The sequence below is a fragment of the Biomphalaria glabrata genome, chromosome 18, assembly GCF_947242115.1.
Source record: "Biomphalaria glabrata chromosome 18, xgBioGlab47.1, whole genome shotgun sequence".
Classification (NCBI taxonomy): domain Eukaryota; kingdom Metazoa; phylum Mollusca; class Gastropoda; family Planorbidae; genus Biomphalaria; species Biomphalaria glabrata.
Window position 1 is genome coordinate 22,164,200 of NC_074728.1, and position 19,842 is coordinate 22,184,041.

Sequence of the window (19,842 nt, forward strand, 5' to 3'; positions counted from 1 at the left end):
TATTGGTGTGTCACTTAGTTGGTGTGTCACTTAGTTAGTGTGTCACTTAGTTGGTGTGTCACTTAGTTGGTGTGTCACTTAGTTGGTGTGTCACTTAGTTATTGTGTCACTTAGTTGGTGTGTCACTTAGTAAGTAAGTGTCACTTAGTTGGTGTGTCACTTAGTTGGTGTGTCACTTAGTAAGTAAGTGTCACTTAGTTGGTGTGTCACTTAGTTGGTGTGTCACTTAGTTGGTGTGCCACATAGTAGGTAAGTGTCACTTAGTTGGTGTGTCACTTAGTTGGTGTGTCACTTAGTTGGTGTGTCACTTAGTTATTGTGTCACTTAGTTGGTGTGTCACTTAGTTGGTGTGTCACTTAGTTGGTGTGTCACTTAGTTGGTGTGTTACTTAGTTGGTGTGTCACTTAGTAAGTAAGTGTCACTTAGTTGGTGTGTCACTTAGTTGGTGTGTCACTTAGTTAGTTCGTCACTTAGTTGGTGTGTCACTTAGTTAGTGTCACTTCACTGCTGAGTTGATTCTTTCTTTATACAGTATTTCCCTACATTATATCCATTACTGCGCAGTATTTATCATCTGTACATTATAAATGAGACTGATTGTCGCCTATATTTTTATTGACTAGTTCACCAGGACCAATTGCTTCCAACTATCTCCTGCTTACAATCCGTAGAAAACACTATGAAAATTTAAGGCTTGACAGCAAGCCAATAACATCTGGGTAAGTCTTCGTGTTGCCAAGCACATAATCACATACTCATTACGAGACCAATCCTATATATATATATATGCAGCCCGCCTAGTCCCCAAATTTTATTAATGCGGCCCTCGGTTGAAAAAGGTTGCCCACCCCTGCCTTAGTCTGTTTGGGCCTGAGAACTTATAGAAATCCAACACGTCTGTTACGGACCGAATCAATTAACACAAAAAGTGTCCAGTCCGTTGGAACTGAGCCGAGGCGCGGTGGCTTAGCGGTAAAGCGCTCGGTTTCCAAACCGGGCCTCCCGGGTTCGAATCCTAGTGAAGACTAGGATTTCTAATTTCGAGATCCTTGGGCGCCTCTGAGTCCACCCAGCTCTAATGGGTACCTTCCATTATATCATTTAAATACTTTACCTTACTAATTATTATGACTAAGGGCAATAATTTCGAGGGTGCTTATAGCAAATGTGGAAAAGTAAAAGGTGGTTGGTCGTTTTTGCTGGCCACATGACACCCTCGTTGACCCGTGAACCTTTACATCGTCTGTCCTATAGATCGCAAGGTCTTAAAGGGGAACTTTACTGTTAGGAGCTGAGCATTAGCGGCTATATTTTGCTTAGGGGACATTACTTTGAAGAGGCCAGATAAAACCTCCTTTCGGGCCGGATATAACCCGAGTGTTACAGCTTGGGTATCACTGCTATAATAGGCTATAACATATTTTAAAAATTAGATCACAAGCTCGATAAGATTAGGAGTCTTGCTTTAAAAAGATACGCTCTATTTGATAAACAGAACACAAGTGGTCTGAGAAGGAGGGGGTGGGACTCTTTTAATTTCAGACTCATTTCTAAGAACTAGTGCAGATACGCCTTTGGTCCCAAATATTTACTCCTGAAAAGGGAGATATGAGAGTATAGAGATATGACGTAATCAAAATCGGGGCAGTTATAAAAACGTTGAAAATGGCCACGTCACCACAAAAAATGGAACTGATTTTCTGCTACTTTATTATGACTGGGTGTGGGGGTGTGAGTTGTGACTGAGGGGTAAAACATTTGGCTTCCGAACCGAGAGGTCACGAGTTCAAACCTAGGTAAATATTCGTCTCTTTAATTTCGCTCCAACAAGTACTAATGGGGAAAGTAAGAGGGTTGATTGTTGTGCTAGTCACACGACATTCTTATTATTGGGTGGCCATAGAAGCAGATGAACTTTGAAATACTTTACCTTACTAGTTATTATGACTAAGGGCAATAATTTCGAGGGTGCTTATAACAACCCATTGTTCCTCCCTTTCAGACCTTGTCAACTATAGGGCTGATCATGTAAAGATCATCTGTTTCTGTGCCCTACGGCTAACGAGGTTGTCATGTGGCCAGCACAATGACCAACCGCCTATTGTTTTCCCCAGCTAATTTCATTAGAACTGGGGGAAGTCAATAAAAAAATACCAGTCTTCACCTGGATTGGAACCCGTGACCCCCAGTTAAGAAGCCACGCGCTTTGCCGCTCGGCCACCGCGTGTCCCATAGCAGGATAAAGCACGGCCTACCATCTCGTGGATTCATGAGAAACTCACCAGCAAACACAAACATCCACCCTACTTTCTACAAACATCCACCCTACTTTCTACAAACATCCACCCTACTTTCTACAAACATCCACCCTACTTTCTACAAACATCCACCCTACTTTCTACAAACATACACCGTACTTTCTACAAACATACACCGTACTTTCTACAAACATCCACCCTACTTTCTACAAACATCCACCCTACTTTCTACAAACATCCACCCTACTTTCTACAAACATACACCGTACTTTCTACAAAACATGCACCCTACTTTCTACAAACATACACCGTACTTTCTACAAACATCCACCCTACTTTCTACAAACATATACCGTACTTTCTACAAACATCCACCCTACTTTCTACAAACATCCACCCTACTTTCTACAAACATCCACCGTACTTTCTACAAAACATCCACCCTACTTTCTAGATGGTTACGTCAAAGACATTCATTACAGAGGAACAATTTTGTTTGTTTTTCAATACGAGGTAGTTCACTCTGACCCATTTCTGATATTTTTACAAAGCTTATATCAACTTTGTCTGTCTGTCTGGTAAAAAGTTTGTGCACGTCAAATCCGCCACACTCAATCTCGGCTTGAGCTGAAATTTCTCACAATTATTTCTTTTACACGCCAGCTCAAGAATCAACACAAGAATTAATTTTTAAAAAATCAATCAGTTAATTAACTACTAGTCATTAATTATTTTAATTGGTATTTCGAACAAAGAAAAAAAGCGACTTTACTTGACTTTACTTAAGGTGGTATAAGTCTAAGCAGTCCCCCTTTATTGTTTGTAGAAAGAAATGTTTGTAAATTAGTATCAAACATATTGTCATAAGCAGCTTACTGGCACAGTGGTTACCGTATTGGCTTGAGGAGGCTGATGAGGCCTTAGCCCTCCAGTTTGAATTCAGGTCACTCACTTTAAAAAAAAAAAAGCATATTTTTATTTTTCTTCTTCTTCGTTCTCATTATACATGTCGGAGGGTTCAGATCAGTAATCCTATATCTGAGATGAACTGCGCAGTGGTTTCCAGATGAGGCAGTTCTCAGTATAGTTTTTGTTCTATAGGAAGGTTTTAGGGCCAGAGCCTTGTTCGGCCCTCTTGATATAGTATGCAGCTTTGAAGGACATGGTCAGCATTTTCTGGTGATGCTCTACAAGGGCTGGTTTCGCTCGTTCTGACATAAAGCTTCCGGAACATATGTTGTCTCATTCTGCTATGCCCGGTTCTGAGTCGAAAAAATATGCCTTGGTCATGTCGAAATAGTTTATAATAGTTTATAATATAACGATGGACAGAACACTACCTCGAAGTCTATGCCACACAGAATACAGTAGACGATGTCGCCCTGGCTTCTCTACCAGATCTTCCAGTACTGGAATGCCTAGATAAGCTTCCGAGCCTTAGTGACCTCAAAAAAGCAATTAAATGCTTAAAAAATAGAAAATCTCCTGGGAGTGATGGTATCCCAGTGGAAGTAGTGAAAGTCAACGAATCACTCCTGCTCCCTGAACTCTATATTCTCCTCTGCCGCTGTTGGGAAACAGGTCATGTCCCACAGGACATGCGTGACGCAACTATAGTCACAATATACAAAAACAAAGGGGATCGGAGTGACTGCAACAACTATAGGGGTATCTCTCTCCTCAGTATAGTGGGCAAAATCTTTGCTAGAGTGGCACTATCCAGGCTGCAAGTGATAGCTTCTAGAGTCTACCCAGAGTTTCAGTGTGGATTCAGGAGTGGTAGATCCACTATAGACATGATATCTTCTCTACGACTACTGCAGGAGAAATTCAGAGAGAGAGACAGACCCCTTTACATTGTTTTTGTTGATCTGACTAAAGCTTTTGACATGGTCAGCAGAAGTGGCCTTTTCAAACTCCTGAGGAAAATAGGTTGCCCTCCCAAACTAATGAAGTTAATTGAGTGTTTTCACAAGGAAACTAAATGTACTGCCAAATTCAATGGAGCCCAATCAGCACCTTTTGAGGTTTGCAGTGGTGTCAAACAGGGATGTGTGCTCGCACCTACTCTGTTTGGCATATTCTTCTCTTGTCTACTGCATTATGCGTACAGCGACATAAACGAAGGTGTGTTTCTCCATACAAGATCCTCTGGAAAACTATTTAATGTATCAAGGCTGCGGGCAAAAACCAAGGTTAGGAAGCTACTCGTCAGGGAACTCCTGTATGCTGATGATGCAGCTATTGTGGCTGATTCTGATATTCAGCTACAGTCCATGGTTGACAAACTATCTGCTGCTTGCCAGAAGTTTGGCTTAAACATCAGTCAAAGCAAGACTAAGATACTTGTCCTAAACACAAACACTGCACCTCAAGTAAACATTAATGGCCAACCACTAGAAATTGTTGATCACTTTTGTTACCTTGGCTCCATCATATCCAACAACACTCTACTGGATAAAGACATAAACAACAGGATAGCCAAGGCAATGGCCACCATGTCACGGTTGCAGAAAAGAGTCTGGAACAACATATTGCTAACTAGCAGTACTAAAGCCCTAGTCTACCGGACCTGTGTGTTGAGCACCTTGCTGTACGGAAGTGAAACATGGTCAACCTACTCATGGCAGGAAAAAAAGCTGAATGTCTTCCACCTCCGATGCCTAAGGCGGATCTTTAAAATAAGGTGGCAAGATAAGATAACCAATGAGGAAGTGCTACATAGAGCAGGATGCCAGGACATCCGCTCTGTTATCAGCAGCAGACGCCTTGGCTGGCTTGGCCACGTTCGTAGAATGCCAGTAGGTCGACTTCCACAGGACATCCTGTATGGCGATCTAATAGAAGGCAGGAGAGCCGCTGGTCGCCCACTTTTACGTTATACGTATGTATGCAAACGCGACATGAAGCTCTTCAAAATCGACACTGGCAACTGGGAAGAGGTGGCACTGGACAGATCCACATGGAGAGAGTGCATAAAGGAAGGGTCACAGATTGCAGATGTCATACACAACAGAAGCAGAAAGAAGGGTGAAAATGCAACGGCGCCTGGTGATTATACATGCCCAACCTGAGATCGCAGCTGTGTATCAAGGATTGGCCTCTTTAGTCACACAAGAAGTTGCAAAGGGAAAAGATCGTCTCTCGAGACGTAAAATGCCACAGACTTTTTCTTGTAATTGGGATGTGAGCTGGTCCAATTCTCATTTATTCTACACTTATTTTCATCATTTCTCCTGGGTAGACAGGGATTTCCATTTGTTTGTTCATTCTTCCATCTTTGGCCAGTATGTCTGCTTTTTCACTGCCTTCTAAATCAATGTGTGCTGGAATCCATTGAAGAACAGTTTCCTTGCTGTTGATGTTAAGGTTTACAAGAGTTGTCTTGAGTATAAGTACATTTAAAAAGCGATAATCCAGATACCCTCTTCTTTTACTCCCTATCTCTTTCCAACTTTTCCAGACAAGTGATAGGATCATAGAGTATTGATTAAGCTAAAATCATGAAATAGCTCAAATCAAAAACAATTGGTCAAAATATTTTATAATCGCACAGATTTATCATTGTTAGTGTAGATATATTTCTAATTTAACTATCTGACTGATCCAAACTAATTGTCACAACTACATTTAATACATGATTTATTTTTTTTAAATATATATTTATTTGTATTTCACATATCCTTAAAAGCGTTGTCGAGACCTTTGTTAAAGGTCTCAAAGAGTGGAGTCTCTATGACATATTCATCTCTACTGGTGAACACTCCTTAAAATCATCCAGAATCAGCTTCGGCTGCTACCTGTATGGACTGAATACATCCATGGCTTACATGCACGCCGCGGGATTTGCTGATATTACATTTGAAACGGTGAGATATTAAAAATTGACTTGAAGGTATGAACTAGAAAGGATTACTAGTATATTCCTGGTTCATCGGTGAATTCGATGGGGGCCGCCTCTGAGTTTGTATGATAACACAAACTTTCTTTGTAATCTTTCAAGGAATGTTTGACTGACCTTTGCAGATGCCAAATAAATAGAAAAAATAACAAAGCACAAAACAAGCAAAATACAAAACAAGCAAAGTACAAAAAAAAAAAAAAAAAAAGCAAAAGATAAAAAATTCTTAATTAAAAAAAAAAAAGTTTACCTAGAGCAGGGCTTCTCAGCCTGTGGGTCGCGACCCCCATGGGGGTTGATTGACGATTTGCCAGGGGTCGTTTAAGATAATCGAAACTATGGATTGTTTTTTGTCTATTCTTCTATTGCTGTATGTGTGTCTGTTGGGGGGGGGGGGAGTCGCGGCAGAGTGAGAGATTCTAAAATGGGGTCGCCTAGCGTAAAAGGTTGAGAACCGCTGACCTAGAGGGAAAGAACTCCGTCCTTCAAACTATATCTACCGATAATCTACACGTTATTTTCCTTATTCGATATCGAGTAGACTAATTAATTACCAATAATTACCAATACTTAATTGACATATTGAATATTTTTGTTTATTAATATACGCTTAGTCAGGAACAATAAATAATTTTTTTTAAAGTATAAACTTGACCGGAGCATGCACGATGGAGAAATGGCGTAAACAATTATTTAATGGGCGTAAACCCAACAAATTTAGCCATATCTTTGAATACCGAAGGATAAGTTTCCCTTCTTGCTATTAAACATATTAATAAATTATCAATAATGAATTGACTCATTGAGTATTTTCTTTGTTAGGTACATTAAGTAATTGTTTAAAAAATCGAGTTAATCAGAGAATGCGTGAGGGAGAAATATTTTGTTCTTTGCCGATTCTGGCCATTCTTGAAATTATTAAAAAAAAAAGTTTTTCTTAAGCCTAGAGAACATAAAGCAATACATATATCATAAGATAAGATAAGATAAGATAATTTTATTGATCCTATCAAATGGAAATTCAGTTTGACTACAATTGACAACATCAGCGTAACTAATGTAACAATAACAATATAGATGAAAAATTCGAACAACATTCACACACGAAACACATACACATTCACAACCAGCGCTTTATGAATTAGACTTCTATGTACTTCTCGATGACGACAGCTGATCTTGTAACACTCTGACTGAAAGTGGGATAAAGGAGTTTTTAAATCTTTCTGTTTTAGTCCTAAAGGAAAGGAGACGACCACTTCGTTCAGATCTTATGTAACAGTGGTTTAATGGGTGCAGGTTGTCCTTAAGAATCGTATTTATTCCTAAAGTTTCCAGTGCTACTATAGCAGCATATGATTATTGCGTTGTATCTACAATTCCTTTAGAACGACATGGAATGGTAGCGGGCTGGGATTGAATACGGGATCATTTTGACCTCAGTCCGAAGCCAGAAGTCAAAATAAGTATTTCACTGGGTAAAAGATTTTGGCAATTAAACGCAGAAAATGTTTTTGTAATATTTTAATTTGTTGATCTGCGCTACTTTTGTTTTGAAGACTTTTATCTTTAAATGATGTATACAAGTTTCGCCTCCCAGACGTTACACGTCATCAAAGGGGAAGATAACACGTTCTATGCGTATCCGTATTAGAGACCTCAACTCCACTAAGTCATTAAGATTTTCCTGTCTGATTCAGGCTACCCGTTTCACGCTGCACTAGGAAAAGCTTTATTTATGTCAGATTTTACTGAGATTCTTTTTTTGTTTCCGAATTTTTTCTTGTGTTAAAGTATTCCGGATAATAAATGGCATGTATACCATTGGTTTTAACTAAAGAAACGCTTAGAAATGCAAATAACATTCCCATTGCCTAAATGTCTATCGTATTTTTAGCCATGTGAGCCAGATCTTAGCGGTATGTACCCAGGAGACCTCAGAGACAATGACTGCGATCGTTACATTGATGAGGAGTTGCTAAACTCGATAGGTCAGAGTTCACTATTCAATCAAAAATGTTCTAATTTGTTTTTGGTTCTATTGGTCAGTGTTCATTATCATAGATAGTGTAATGTATTTGTTTCTGATATGGTCCAAATGTAAAAATGTTCCCAGTTAAGACATATAGTGCAGACAATGTAAAGGTCATCTGTTTCTATGGACTGTTGTTAACGAGGTTGTCTTGTGACCAGCACAAAGACCAACAAGCTTTTCTTTTCCCCATGTAATGTCAGGTACCCAGTAGAGATGGGTGGACTCAGAAGCGACCGAAATTAAAAATAAATCCAGTCTTCATCAGGATTTGAACCCAGGACCCCCAGGTTCGAAAACCAGGCGATTCACTGCTCAGCCAATGAGCCTCCATGGTCCAAATGAAAGCTATCAGAACTGAAACGTATCTTTGATAATTTTGTTGGGTACCGAATGTAAGGTTTAATAATGACATTTTGTCTAGAATTATTTGTTGGCCCGATGCAAAGATGTGACGCGGCAACGATTTAGTGGTTTTATACCCCCCACAGGTTGCGACGTTGCAGGTTAGGGGTTAGGGCCTGCTATAGCGGTTGGTCTCGGTTGACCAGATTTTCAATACCACTTGTGCCACCCATGGTCAATCTCTTGCAGTACAGCAGCACTAACGAAATGTACCTTTCTCAATTATTCACAATCTTACGTGTAACCATTGACGGTGGCGTCACTAGGGTCGGTGTCACCTCCCGCATCCCCCACCAGTAACACCACTGTCCACTGGCTATCTAGGTTTTTGCTACGTAACAATCTATTAATCTTTGTTCACTTTATTTTCTTAATATCTTGTTATTGTCAACTGAAGATATAAATTTATTTTTATATTTAGATGATGATGGTGATAATCTAGTCGACGAGGACGTAAAAGAAGGTAGTTTCCTACTGGTTTGTTTTGTTTTATGCCATTAATTAGATTTTTGTGTCATTGCATTATACATTTCGAAATATCGAAAAAAATGAAAAGTGTCCGAAAGAAAACAAAAAAAAAAATGAGGAAAAAATGTGTAAGAGAGTGAAAATGAAGACGGACAGACGCTGACAGACAAAGCAGTAAAAATAAAAAAGGTAAAAGAATTAAAGAGCTTTAGTAAGAGAGAGAGAGAGAGAGAGCAATATAAAAGAGAGATAGTGATAAAGAGAACGAAAAGAAAGAAAGCGAGAGAGAAAGAAAGTGAGTGAGGGAAAGATTGAGAGATAAAGAAAGAAAGAGAGAGAGAGAGAGATAAAGAAATAAAGTTAGAGAGATAAAGAAAGAAAGTTAGAGAGATAAAGAAGGAAAGAGAGATAAAGAAATAAAGTTAGAGAGATAAAGAAAGAAAGTTAAAGAGATAAAAAAAGAAAGAGAGATAAAGAAAGAAAGTTAGAGAGATAAATAAAGAAAGTTAGAGAGAAAGTTAGAGAGATAAAGAGAGAAAGTTAGAGGGATAAAGAAAGAAAGTTAGAGAGATAAAGAAAGAAAGTTAGAGAGATAAGGAAAGAAAGAGAGAGATAAAGAAAGAAAGAGAGATAAAGAAATAAAGTTAGATAGATAAAGAAAGAAAGAGAGATAAAGAAAGAAAGTTAGAGCGATAAAGAAAGAAAGTTAGAGCGAAAAAGAAAGAAATTAAGAGCGATAAAGAAAGAAAGTTAAAGAGATAAAGAAAGAAAGTTAAAGAGATAAAGAAAGAAAGTTAGAGCGATAAAAAAAGAAAGTTAGAGCGATAAAGAAAGAAATTTAGAGCGATAAAGAAAGAAATTTAGAGCGATAAAGAAAGAAAGTTAGAGAGATAAAGAAATAAATTCAGACCGATAAAGAAAGAAATTTAGAGCGATAAAGAAAGAAAGTTAGAGCGATAAAGAAAGAAATTTAGAGCGATAAAGAAAGAAAGTTAGAGCGATAAAGAAAGAAAGATAGAGAGATAAAGAAAGAACAAGTAAACATAACAAAACTATAACAAATACAACATAGTGAAGTGAGATTTCTAACCAACGAATATTCCAATCCGATTGCAGCAACCCTATTAGTCAAACCACTTAACTTAGATAGACTTCAGGACAATAGAAGAAATAGTAAACTAGCTATAATCCATAAAACACTTAACCGTAACTTACAAATAGAAAAAAAAAACACAAACGAAATACTTAGAGAGACACAACAATAAGAGCACATTTCTTATTCCATAGGCTAGAACAAATTCGTACAAGGGCTACTTCTTCCCTAGTAACATTAGAGAATGGAATGGGTTGCCCGAATCAGCCAGGAAAACCAACGACTTAGCAGAGCTTAAGTCACTGATTAACATGCTTGACTAGATTGACACGTGAAATTCGTTGGAAGTAATTATCCTCTCTTATTTTAACTAGCGTCAGTAATTTATAATTGTAGTAGATTGATTGTTGTACTGGCCACATGACACCCTCGTTAACAGTCGTATATCGGGGAAAACAAAACACTAAGTTTACAGCATCTGCCTCCATAGATCGCAAGGACCTCTTGACTTTAGGACTTACATTGTTGACTTATAAGCCCACTAGACGTGACGTGAAATTCTAACACTAAAACAAAAAAAAAAACAAAAACAAAACGAGAAATAAGAAAATAAAATAAAAACTAAAAAAAAAAAAGAAAACTTTTATAAGGGAAAAAACTACACATTAACAGATATTTTCTCTTAATAGTGTACTGTTTACTTCCATTTTCCTATATTTAACAAAATTGATTGATTTACCGCAGGGTTCATTTAAAAAAAAAATTGATTCAGGATTTGTTAGTGACATTAAATAATCGTGTTAAGTGTGAACTTCATACCTGAATGGGAAGTGTGGGAACTCATCATTATTAGCTTTCCTTTGAGTAAAAACACTTTCCTCATGGAGCATAGGGCCTCAGTAAAAACACTTTCCTCATGGAACATAGGGCCTCAGTAAAAACACTTTCCTCATGGAACATAGGGCCTCAGTAAAAACACTTTCCTCATCGAGCATAGGGAATCAGTAAAAACACTTTCCTCATGGAACATAGGGCCTCAGTAAAAACACTTTCCTCATGGAACATAGGGCCTCAGTAAAAACACTTTCCTCATGGAACATAGGGCCTCAGTAAAAACACTTTCCTCATGGAACATAGGGCCTCAGTAAAAACACTTTCCTCATGAAACATAGGGCCTCAGTAAAATCACGTTCCTCATGGAACATAGGGCCTCAGTAAAAACACTTTCCTCATGGAACATAGGGCCTCAGAAAAAACACTTTCCTCATGGAACATAGGGCCTCAGTAAAAACACTTTCCTCATGGAGCATAGTGCCGCAGTAAAAACTCTTTCCTCATGGAACATAGGGCCTCAGTAAAAACACTTTCCTCATGGAACATAGGGCCTCAGTAAAAACACTTTCCTCGTGAAACCTAGGGCCTCAGTAAAAACACTTTCCTCATGGAACATAGGACCTCAGTAAAAACACTTTCCTCATGGAACATAGGGCCTCAGTAAAAACACTTTCCTCATGGATTATAGGGCCTCAGTAAAAACACTTTCCTCATGGAACATAGGGCTCAGTAAAAACACTTTCCTCATGGAGCATAGGGCCTCAGTAAAAACACTTTCCTCATGGAACATAGGGCCTCAGTAAAAACACTTTCCTCATGGAACATAGGGCCTCAGTAAAAACACTTTCCTCATGGAACATAGGGCCTCAGTAAAAACACTTTCCTCATGGAACATAGGGCCTCAATAAAAACACTTTCCTCATGGAACATAAGGGCCTTAATAAAAACACTTTCCTCATGGAACATAGGGCCTCAGTAAAAACACTTTCCTCATGGAACATAGGGCCTCAGTAAAAACACTTTCCTCATGGAACATAGGGCCTCAGTAGAAACATATTCCTCATGGAACATAGGGCCTCAGTAAAAACACTATCCTCATGGAACATAGGGCCTCAGTAAAAACACTTTCCTCATGGAACATAGGGCCTTAGTAAAAACACTTTCCTCATGGAACATAGGGCCTCAGTAAAAACACTTTCCTCATGGAACATAGGACCTCAGTAAAAACATTTCCCTCATGGAACATAGGGCCTCAATAAAAACACTTTCCTCATGGAACATAGGGCCTCAGTAAAATCACGTTCCTCATGGAACATAGGGCCTCAGTAAAAACACTTTCCTCATGGAACATAGGGCCTCAGTAAAAACACGTTCCTCATGGAGCATAGGGCCTCAGTAAAAACACTTTCCTCATGGAACATAAGGCTTCAGTAAAAACACTTTCCTCATGGAACATAAGGCCTCAGTAAAAAACACTTTCCTCATGGAGCATAAGGCCTCGGTAAAAACACTTTCCTCATGGAGCATTAGGCCTCAGTAAAAACACTTTCCTCATGGAGCATAGGGCCTCAGTAAAAACACTTTCCTCATGGAACATAGGGCCTCAGTAAAAACACGTTCCTCATGGAGCATAGGGCCTCAGTAAAAACACTTTCCTCATGGAACATAAGGCTTCAGTAAAAACACTTTCCTCATGGAACATAAGGCCTCAGTAAAAAACACTTTCCTCATGGAGCATAAGGCCTCGGTAAAAACACTTTCCTCATGGAGCATTAGGCCTCAGTAAAAACACTTTCCTCATGGAGCATAGGGCCTCAGTAAAAACACTTTCCTCATGGAGCATAGGGCCTCAGTAAAAACACTTTCCTCATGGAACATAAGGCCTCAGAAAAAACACTTTCCTCATGGAGCATAAGGCCTCAGTAAAAACACTTTCCTCATGGAGCATAGGGCCTCAGTAAAAACACTTTCCTCATGGAGCATAGGGCCTCAGTAAAAAAAAACACGCCATTTCCCAGCTCTTTCCTGTCCTCTTGACTACATCTAGTACATTGCGTCGCCGCGTTCTTTTTGGTAGACGGAGTCTACGTCTTGTGCCCTGGGGGGGGGGGGAGGGTCCACTCTAATCTGCACTTTCTCTCGTAAGATCCGCTCCTCCATATTTCTCAGTCTGCCCATCTCCCACAGTTTGGTATTTTCTATTTTGTCATACCAATGGATTTTCCAGAATATTTCTCAGGCATCTGTTGATGAAGGTCTGTACTTTTTTTCCCCAAGCTTATATCAAGTCACTCTGTCTGTCTGGCCGAAAGTTTGTATACGTTATTTCTCCCACACCCAATCTCGGATCAAGTTGAAATTCGCACAGCTATTTTTTACACACAAGAAAACATATTAATCAATTAAATATATATATATATATAGATTACATTTTTCTGGTATCACGAACAAAAAAATAAAATGTAATCTATTACCAATATATATATATATATTTAATTGATTAATGTTTCTGGTATCACGAACACCGGAGGAAATTCCAGCTACCCGTCGCCTCAGCGTGGCCCTCCGGTGGAAACATCCAGAGGTGGATCTGGACAGGCTAAGAACGAGTAGCGAACCAGGCCTTCTGGCAGGTCTCCCTGGGTGAGCTTTTTTTTTTTTTATCTCACTCGGGGTGGGGATGGAACAAGTAACCTGCAACCCAGTCCAAAAAGTCCGCCACGCCGTTCCACAAAGGGAGTCGTCATCAGTTCCGGATTGCTGGATTGGCGGCCCTTGCACGGAACAGTGGCGGTTACATTATAGGAATATGAGACAAGCTCCCCGCAGTTAGCGCTGTCCCTGACACTTATAGCGGGTGACTTAAGATTCGGGGACGGTGCGCTGTGTACACGTCACGGCCCGGTCTGGCCCAGTCAACCGATATGGCCGCCTACCGTTGGGTGCTCTCAGACAGGACAGGGGTGAAGAGCCCCATGTCCAGGCCTGGTGGTTGGATAAAAGCCTTTCTAACCATCAACGGGATAATGGACTTCATCGAAGGTATCACGAACATGGGAAAGAAGCATTACTATACTGTAGTAGTTGTGTAAAACCTGAGTTAATCCCCCTTATATTAGGGCTTACTGAACACAAACGTGAAAGAGAAACATTATAGCTATACAAACTTCAAGTTCATAGACTCTTCGCTAGCAGAGTGGTTACCGTGTTGGCTTGAGCAGCCTGAGAAGGTTAAGCCCACTAATTCTAATTCAGATCGTGATCTTTTATTTTATTTATTTAAATACATTCACTCTGATTGTAATACTGATCCAAACTAATTGACACATATTAATATAAGCTTTGTGGTTTAAAAAAAAAGTATTTGTATTTTGTTTGTTTTAGTGTTGCTTCAGTTGTTCTCCATGTTTCAGAACCAGACAGTAGGGCCATCTTGACATTACAGTTAAAGATTCTTTTTTTTTGGTCTTGTTTGAGATGTGAGAAGATTTCCAGGCTGGGTTTTAGCTGTGATCCGAACTAATTGACACATATTAATATAAGCTTTGTGGTTTTAAAAAAAGTATTTGTATTTTTTTTGTTTTAGTGTTGCTTCAGTTGTTCTCCATGTTTCAGAACCAGACAGTAGGGCCATCTTGACATTTAGAGTTAAAGATTCTTTTTTTTTTTTGGTCTTGTTAGAGATGTGGGGAGATTTCCAGGCTGGGTTTTTAGCTGCGTAAATGTCTGACGCACTGCGACGTTTTATGTCTTCATCTGTTAAGTGGAAGAAATAACGTGTACTAAATTTGTATCAGACAGACAGACAAAAAGACAGACAGAAAGACGGAGTGAGCTGATAGAAGCTATGTTATAAAAAACAAAAACGCTGTTTGAAAAGTTAATATAGTTTTGAGCGGCCCCACAAAAATGGAAAAGCCGCTATTATTTTTGTGTGGTTTGTCTGTACGTACGTCTGTCTGTCCGTCCGTCACGTCTGCATCTTTGAAAATAAAAAATATATTGAAAATTCGATAACATGATATTTTAGATGTTACAATTTTATAATGTAACGTTTTATTTTCAAGAAGTAAACTGTTTATTATTTTTTTAAAATTAACTACGCAAGCAGTTTGTTTTTTTGCATTAAAAAACTGGCATTAACAACAGTAATCGTCACATAGGACCCCGTTTGACGACGACACCGACACGCTTTCCGACCATGAAGCTGGTTCCTACATCAACACCAACAACGCTTCAGACCGTTAGGTTTACTACCACTCAGCGTAAGTCGTCGACAATGTCCCTCACCACGTCGACGTTAGACGATGGTAAATTGTTTCTAATCTTAGAAGAATTAAGCTCAAAACTTTGAATGACAGATTTAGGAAAAGACTTATCAACTTAGCACTAAACTCTGGTGATGTGCATATAGAACCTGTTGACCGAGCATTGCTGGGATAATGATTTAGTTAGGAAAAGTTGAACTGCTCTATTTCTCTCTGAGCAAAATTTTCTGAGAACAAACATTGGGTAACGGGAAACGACTACCGAAAAGCTGCACTTTATAATCTTATAACCTTATAATCAAATTATAATCCTAAAACCTTATAATCACCTTTTAATCTTAAACTTAATACTTAATAATCACCTTATAATTATCTTATAATCTTAAAACCTTATAATCTTTAAACCTTTTAATCACCTTATCATCTTAAAACCGTATAACCTTTAAACCTTATAAACAACTTATAATCTTGAAACTTTATAATCACCTTATAATCTTATAACCTTATAATCACCTTATAATCTTAAAACCTTATAATCACATTATAATCTTAAAGCCTTATAATCACCTTATAATCTTTAAACCTTATAATCACCTCATAATCTAATAACCTTATAATCACCTCATAATCTAATAACCTTATAATCTTATAATCACCTTATAATCTTATAACCTTATAATCACCTTATACTCTTAAAACCTTATAATCACATTTTAATCTTAAAGCCTTATAATCACCTTATAATCTTTAAACCTTATAATGACCTCATAATCTTATAACCTTACAATCTTATAATCACCTTATAATCTTATAACCTTATAATCACCTTATAATCTCAGTGGCGTCGCACTTGGAGAACGTGCCAACTCTCTTACGTCGAGACCAATCGTGACAGTAGGCCTAAGCACTAACCTGTGACGTCACAACCTGTAGGCAGTTTAGACAAATAGCTCGCTCGTTGCCACGTCACAATTCGTTGTGCTAGTCTAAATAGTCTTATCTTAGAATATTAAATTTATGTTAGAAACTAACGAGTAGTCATTCTCTGGCGCTGCCAGGGTCGAGCTTCGTTAAAGAGAAACAAAATTCATTGTAGCCTAGTTATCACTTTCCCACTGAGGAATTTTCTGGTGATGTGGCAGGTCTGCAGCAGTACCGCCCTCTGACAGGCAATGAGAATCTTTCTTAGGAATGCTGAGGGTATTGAAGGTGTCTGCGAGGTCAGTTGTCATTATCCCCTCGGTTGATAAAACAATGTGGTATATTGCTATTACTATTATTTTTATTTCTCTGCTTTTGGCTAGACTTATATATTCGTGTATTGTTTTATTTTTTAAAATAATTTTAATTACATTGGCAAAGTGTTGGCGTAATATTGCTATATTATTGAATTACTTTCACTCAGATGTATGTCAACCTTTAAATATATGATTGCAGAATGGTTTTCAACAGAAGTCGTCGACTATTGGACTTTCTGGTCCGAGTGGAGCTGTAGTCGAGTAGATTGCACTGATACCAGACTTTTTCAAGAAAGGTATTTCAAAATAGTACTGAAGTTGACATTAATCCCCCCTGCTAATTGTGGTATTCTTATCATCCACGATTGACTTATTAACAAGACAGCTAAATCTATCATGTGATTTTAAATTATAATATGGTGTTAAACATCTTGCATTTATTAAATTATAGAAATTTTCAGAATAATACAGACAAAACCATAAACAGCCAGCGTTTTGATGCATACGGTGTACTGTTTACGGAAGCATACGCTTTTTTTTTATATTTTTATTTGGCACATTTTTAGCACTGTAGAATCAAAATTAAATCGAATTGGTCAGCAAAGAAATGATTGCAGTGAAAAACCTTTATCGTTAAAATCATTAGAAGACAATGAATGTCTATTAATTTTTCTTTAATACTACGATTTTCCTATTGTGTGTCTATAAAAAAAAATTAAAACTAATGACTACCTACAAACTCATTGTCATTAAAATTTGATTTAAACAATTAAACAATGCATTCTTGTCCATAATTTCAACCGAGTGCAAAATTTGATGTGGTCACGGGGATGGAATTCAACTCTAAGTCTTACAAACTGGCTCAAGTCCTAGTTCTCTTACAATTTTTATTGAACCAGTGGTGGTGGCTGAAGAGGCCCAAATTCTCTGATGACAGCTCCCTGGACAGCTCCCTGGACAGCTCCCTGGACAGCTCCCTGGACAGCTCCTTGGACAGCTCCCTGGACAGCTCCCTGGACAGCTCCCTGGACAGCTCTCTGGACAGCTCCCTGGACAGCTCCCTGGACAGCTCCCTGGACAGCTCCCTGGACAGCTCCCTGGACAGCTCCCAGGACAGTAGCCCCTTCGGTTGTGTGCTATGCACGTATGTCACCTTACAGGTTAACTCTTTCTCTCCTAATCGACGATAGCATCGTTAAATTGACATCTATACATTAAATTAATGTTTAATTTTTAAAACTTTACTTTATGTTACATAGAAAGAGCAAACATTCCCATTTAGTTCTCTACGAAATCAAAATTTTTCTGATTTACAAAGAACAAAGCTATTGAAGCTTAATCATAATATGGTAGTGAAAAAGTAATGAGCAAAATGAAGAATTCCGTCTGAATGTACGAAATTAATTACGGAGGGAAAGAGTTAAGAGTATGTTGCCTCAAGGATCGATCAATTTCAGCAAGTTTTGGGGGAAGTCGAGAAGAAAATAAAATTAGACACGATTTCTGTTTCCTCCACACATCGTGTGGGGGGGGGGGCGGCGTCGTGTCTCAGGTTTGGGTGTCCAAAATAAGGACCTAGAACCAAAACAGGTCTAGCGACGTTTCCCAAGACTCAAAGGACAAAATGTTTTCACAAGACTCACAGTACAAAATGTTTTCACAAGACTCACAGTACAAAATGTTTTCCCAAGACTCACAGTACAAAATGTTTTCCCAAGACTCACAGTACAAAAAGTTTTCAACAAGACTCACAGTACAAAAAGTTTTCCCAAAAATCACAGTACAAAAAGTTTTCCCAAGACTCTCAGTACAAAACGTTTTTCCTAGACTCTCAGTACAAAAATTTTCCCAAGACTCACAGTACAAAAAGTTTTCAACAAGACTCACAGTACAAAAAGTTTTCAACAAGACTCACAGTACAAAAAGTTTTCCCAAGACTCACAGTACAAAAAGGTTTCAACAAGACTCACAGTACAAAAAGTTTCCCAAGACTCACAATACAAAAAGTTTTCAACAAGACTCACAGTACAAACATTTTCCCCAGACTCACAGTACAAAAAGTTTTCCCAAGACTCACAGTACAAAACGTTTTCCCCAGACTCACAGTACAAAACGTTTTCCCAAGACTCACAGTACAAAACGTTTTCCCCAGACTCACAGTACAAAAAGCCAATAATGAGTGTCTTCATTTGCATGCATCTCAAGGCCTCAACTTTCTAAGGTTCAATGTTGATTCAATTGTTTAAAAATGTGTAGATTGGGTCTGACATTAAACTTTGGATAATTCTTTCCTTATCTTTCTTTTTCTTGGATGACGTTTATCTCAGCCCAGGTTTTCTCTCTGTCTCTCTCTTAGTTTTAATAATTCACAAAAGGAAGTAGAAAAATCAACAACTGTAATTTAACCCTACACATTCAATTGACATCAAATGTTTTTGTAGATCTTGTAACCACAGTTCGCCTAAAACATGTGTCGGAGATGCTGTACAGTACAAGAGTGGTTTGTGTTACATTAACTATACATGTCCCAAAGGTTCGTATCTGTCATCATCATCATAACCATCATCATCATCTTAACCATCATCATCATCATATCATCATAACCATCATCATCATCACCATCATCATCATCATCATCATCATCATCATCATCATCATCATCACCATCAGCATCATCATCATCATCATCATCATCATTATCATAACCATCATCATCATCATAACCATCATCATCATCATCATCATAACCATCATCATAACCATCATCATCATCATCATCATCATAACCATCATCATCATCATCATCATAACCATAACCATCATCATAACCATCATTATCATCATAACCATCATCATAACCATCATTATCATCATAACCATCATCATCATCATCATCATCATCATAACCATCATCATCATCATAACCATCATCATAACCATCATAATAATCATCATCATAACCATCATCATAACCATCATCATCATCATCATAACCATCATCGTAACCATCATCATAACCATCATCATAACCATCATCATCATCATCATCTTAACCATCATCATCATCATCATCATCATAACCATCATCATCATCATCATCATCATCATCATTATCATCATCATCATCACCATCATCACCATCAGCATCAACATCAGCATCATCACCATTAGCATCATCATAACCATCATCATCATCATAACCATCATCATAACCATCATCATCATCATCATCATAACCATCATCATAACCATCATCATCATCATCATCATCATCATCATAACCATCATCATCATCATCATAACCATAACCATCATCATAACCATCATTATCATCATAACCATCAT

General features: G+C 38.2%; 1 protein-coding gene across 4 annotated transcripts in view; it reads left to right on the forward strand.

Moving 5' to 3' along the window:
* The window catches only part of LOC106058980 (uncharacterized), a 65,115-nt gene that overhangs the window by 33,904 nt on the left and 11,369 nt on the right, over nt 1-19,842 (forward strand). Inside the window, exons 12-18 of one of the 4 annotated variants that reach the window (XM_056017722.1) lie at nt 624-719; nt 5,950-6,127; nt 8,057-8,150; nt 9,018-9,059; nt 15,155-15,301; nt 16,697-16,793; nt 18,939-19,030. In XM_056017722.1, coding sequence (XP_055873697.1) covers nt 624-719; nt 5,950-6,127; nt 8,057-8,150; nt 9,018-9,059; nt 15,155-15,301; nt 16,697-16,793; nt 18,939-19,030 — 746 coding nt within the window. The remainder of the gene's footprint in view (nt 1-623; nt 720-5,949; nt 6,128-8,056; nt 8,151-9,017; nt 9,060-15,154; nt 15,302-16,696; nt 16,794-18,938; nt 19,031-19,842) is intronic. The other 3 variants (XM_056017723.1, XM_056017724.1, XM_056017725.1) reach the window with 3 other exon arrangements.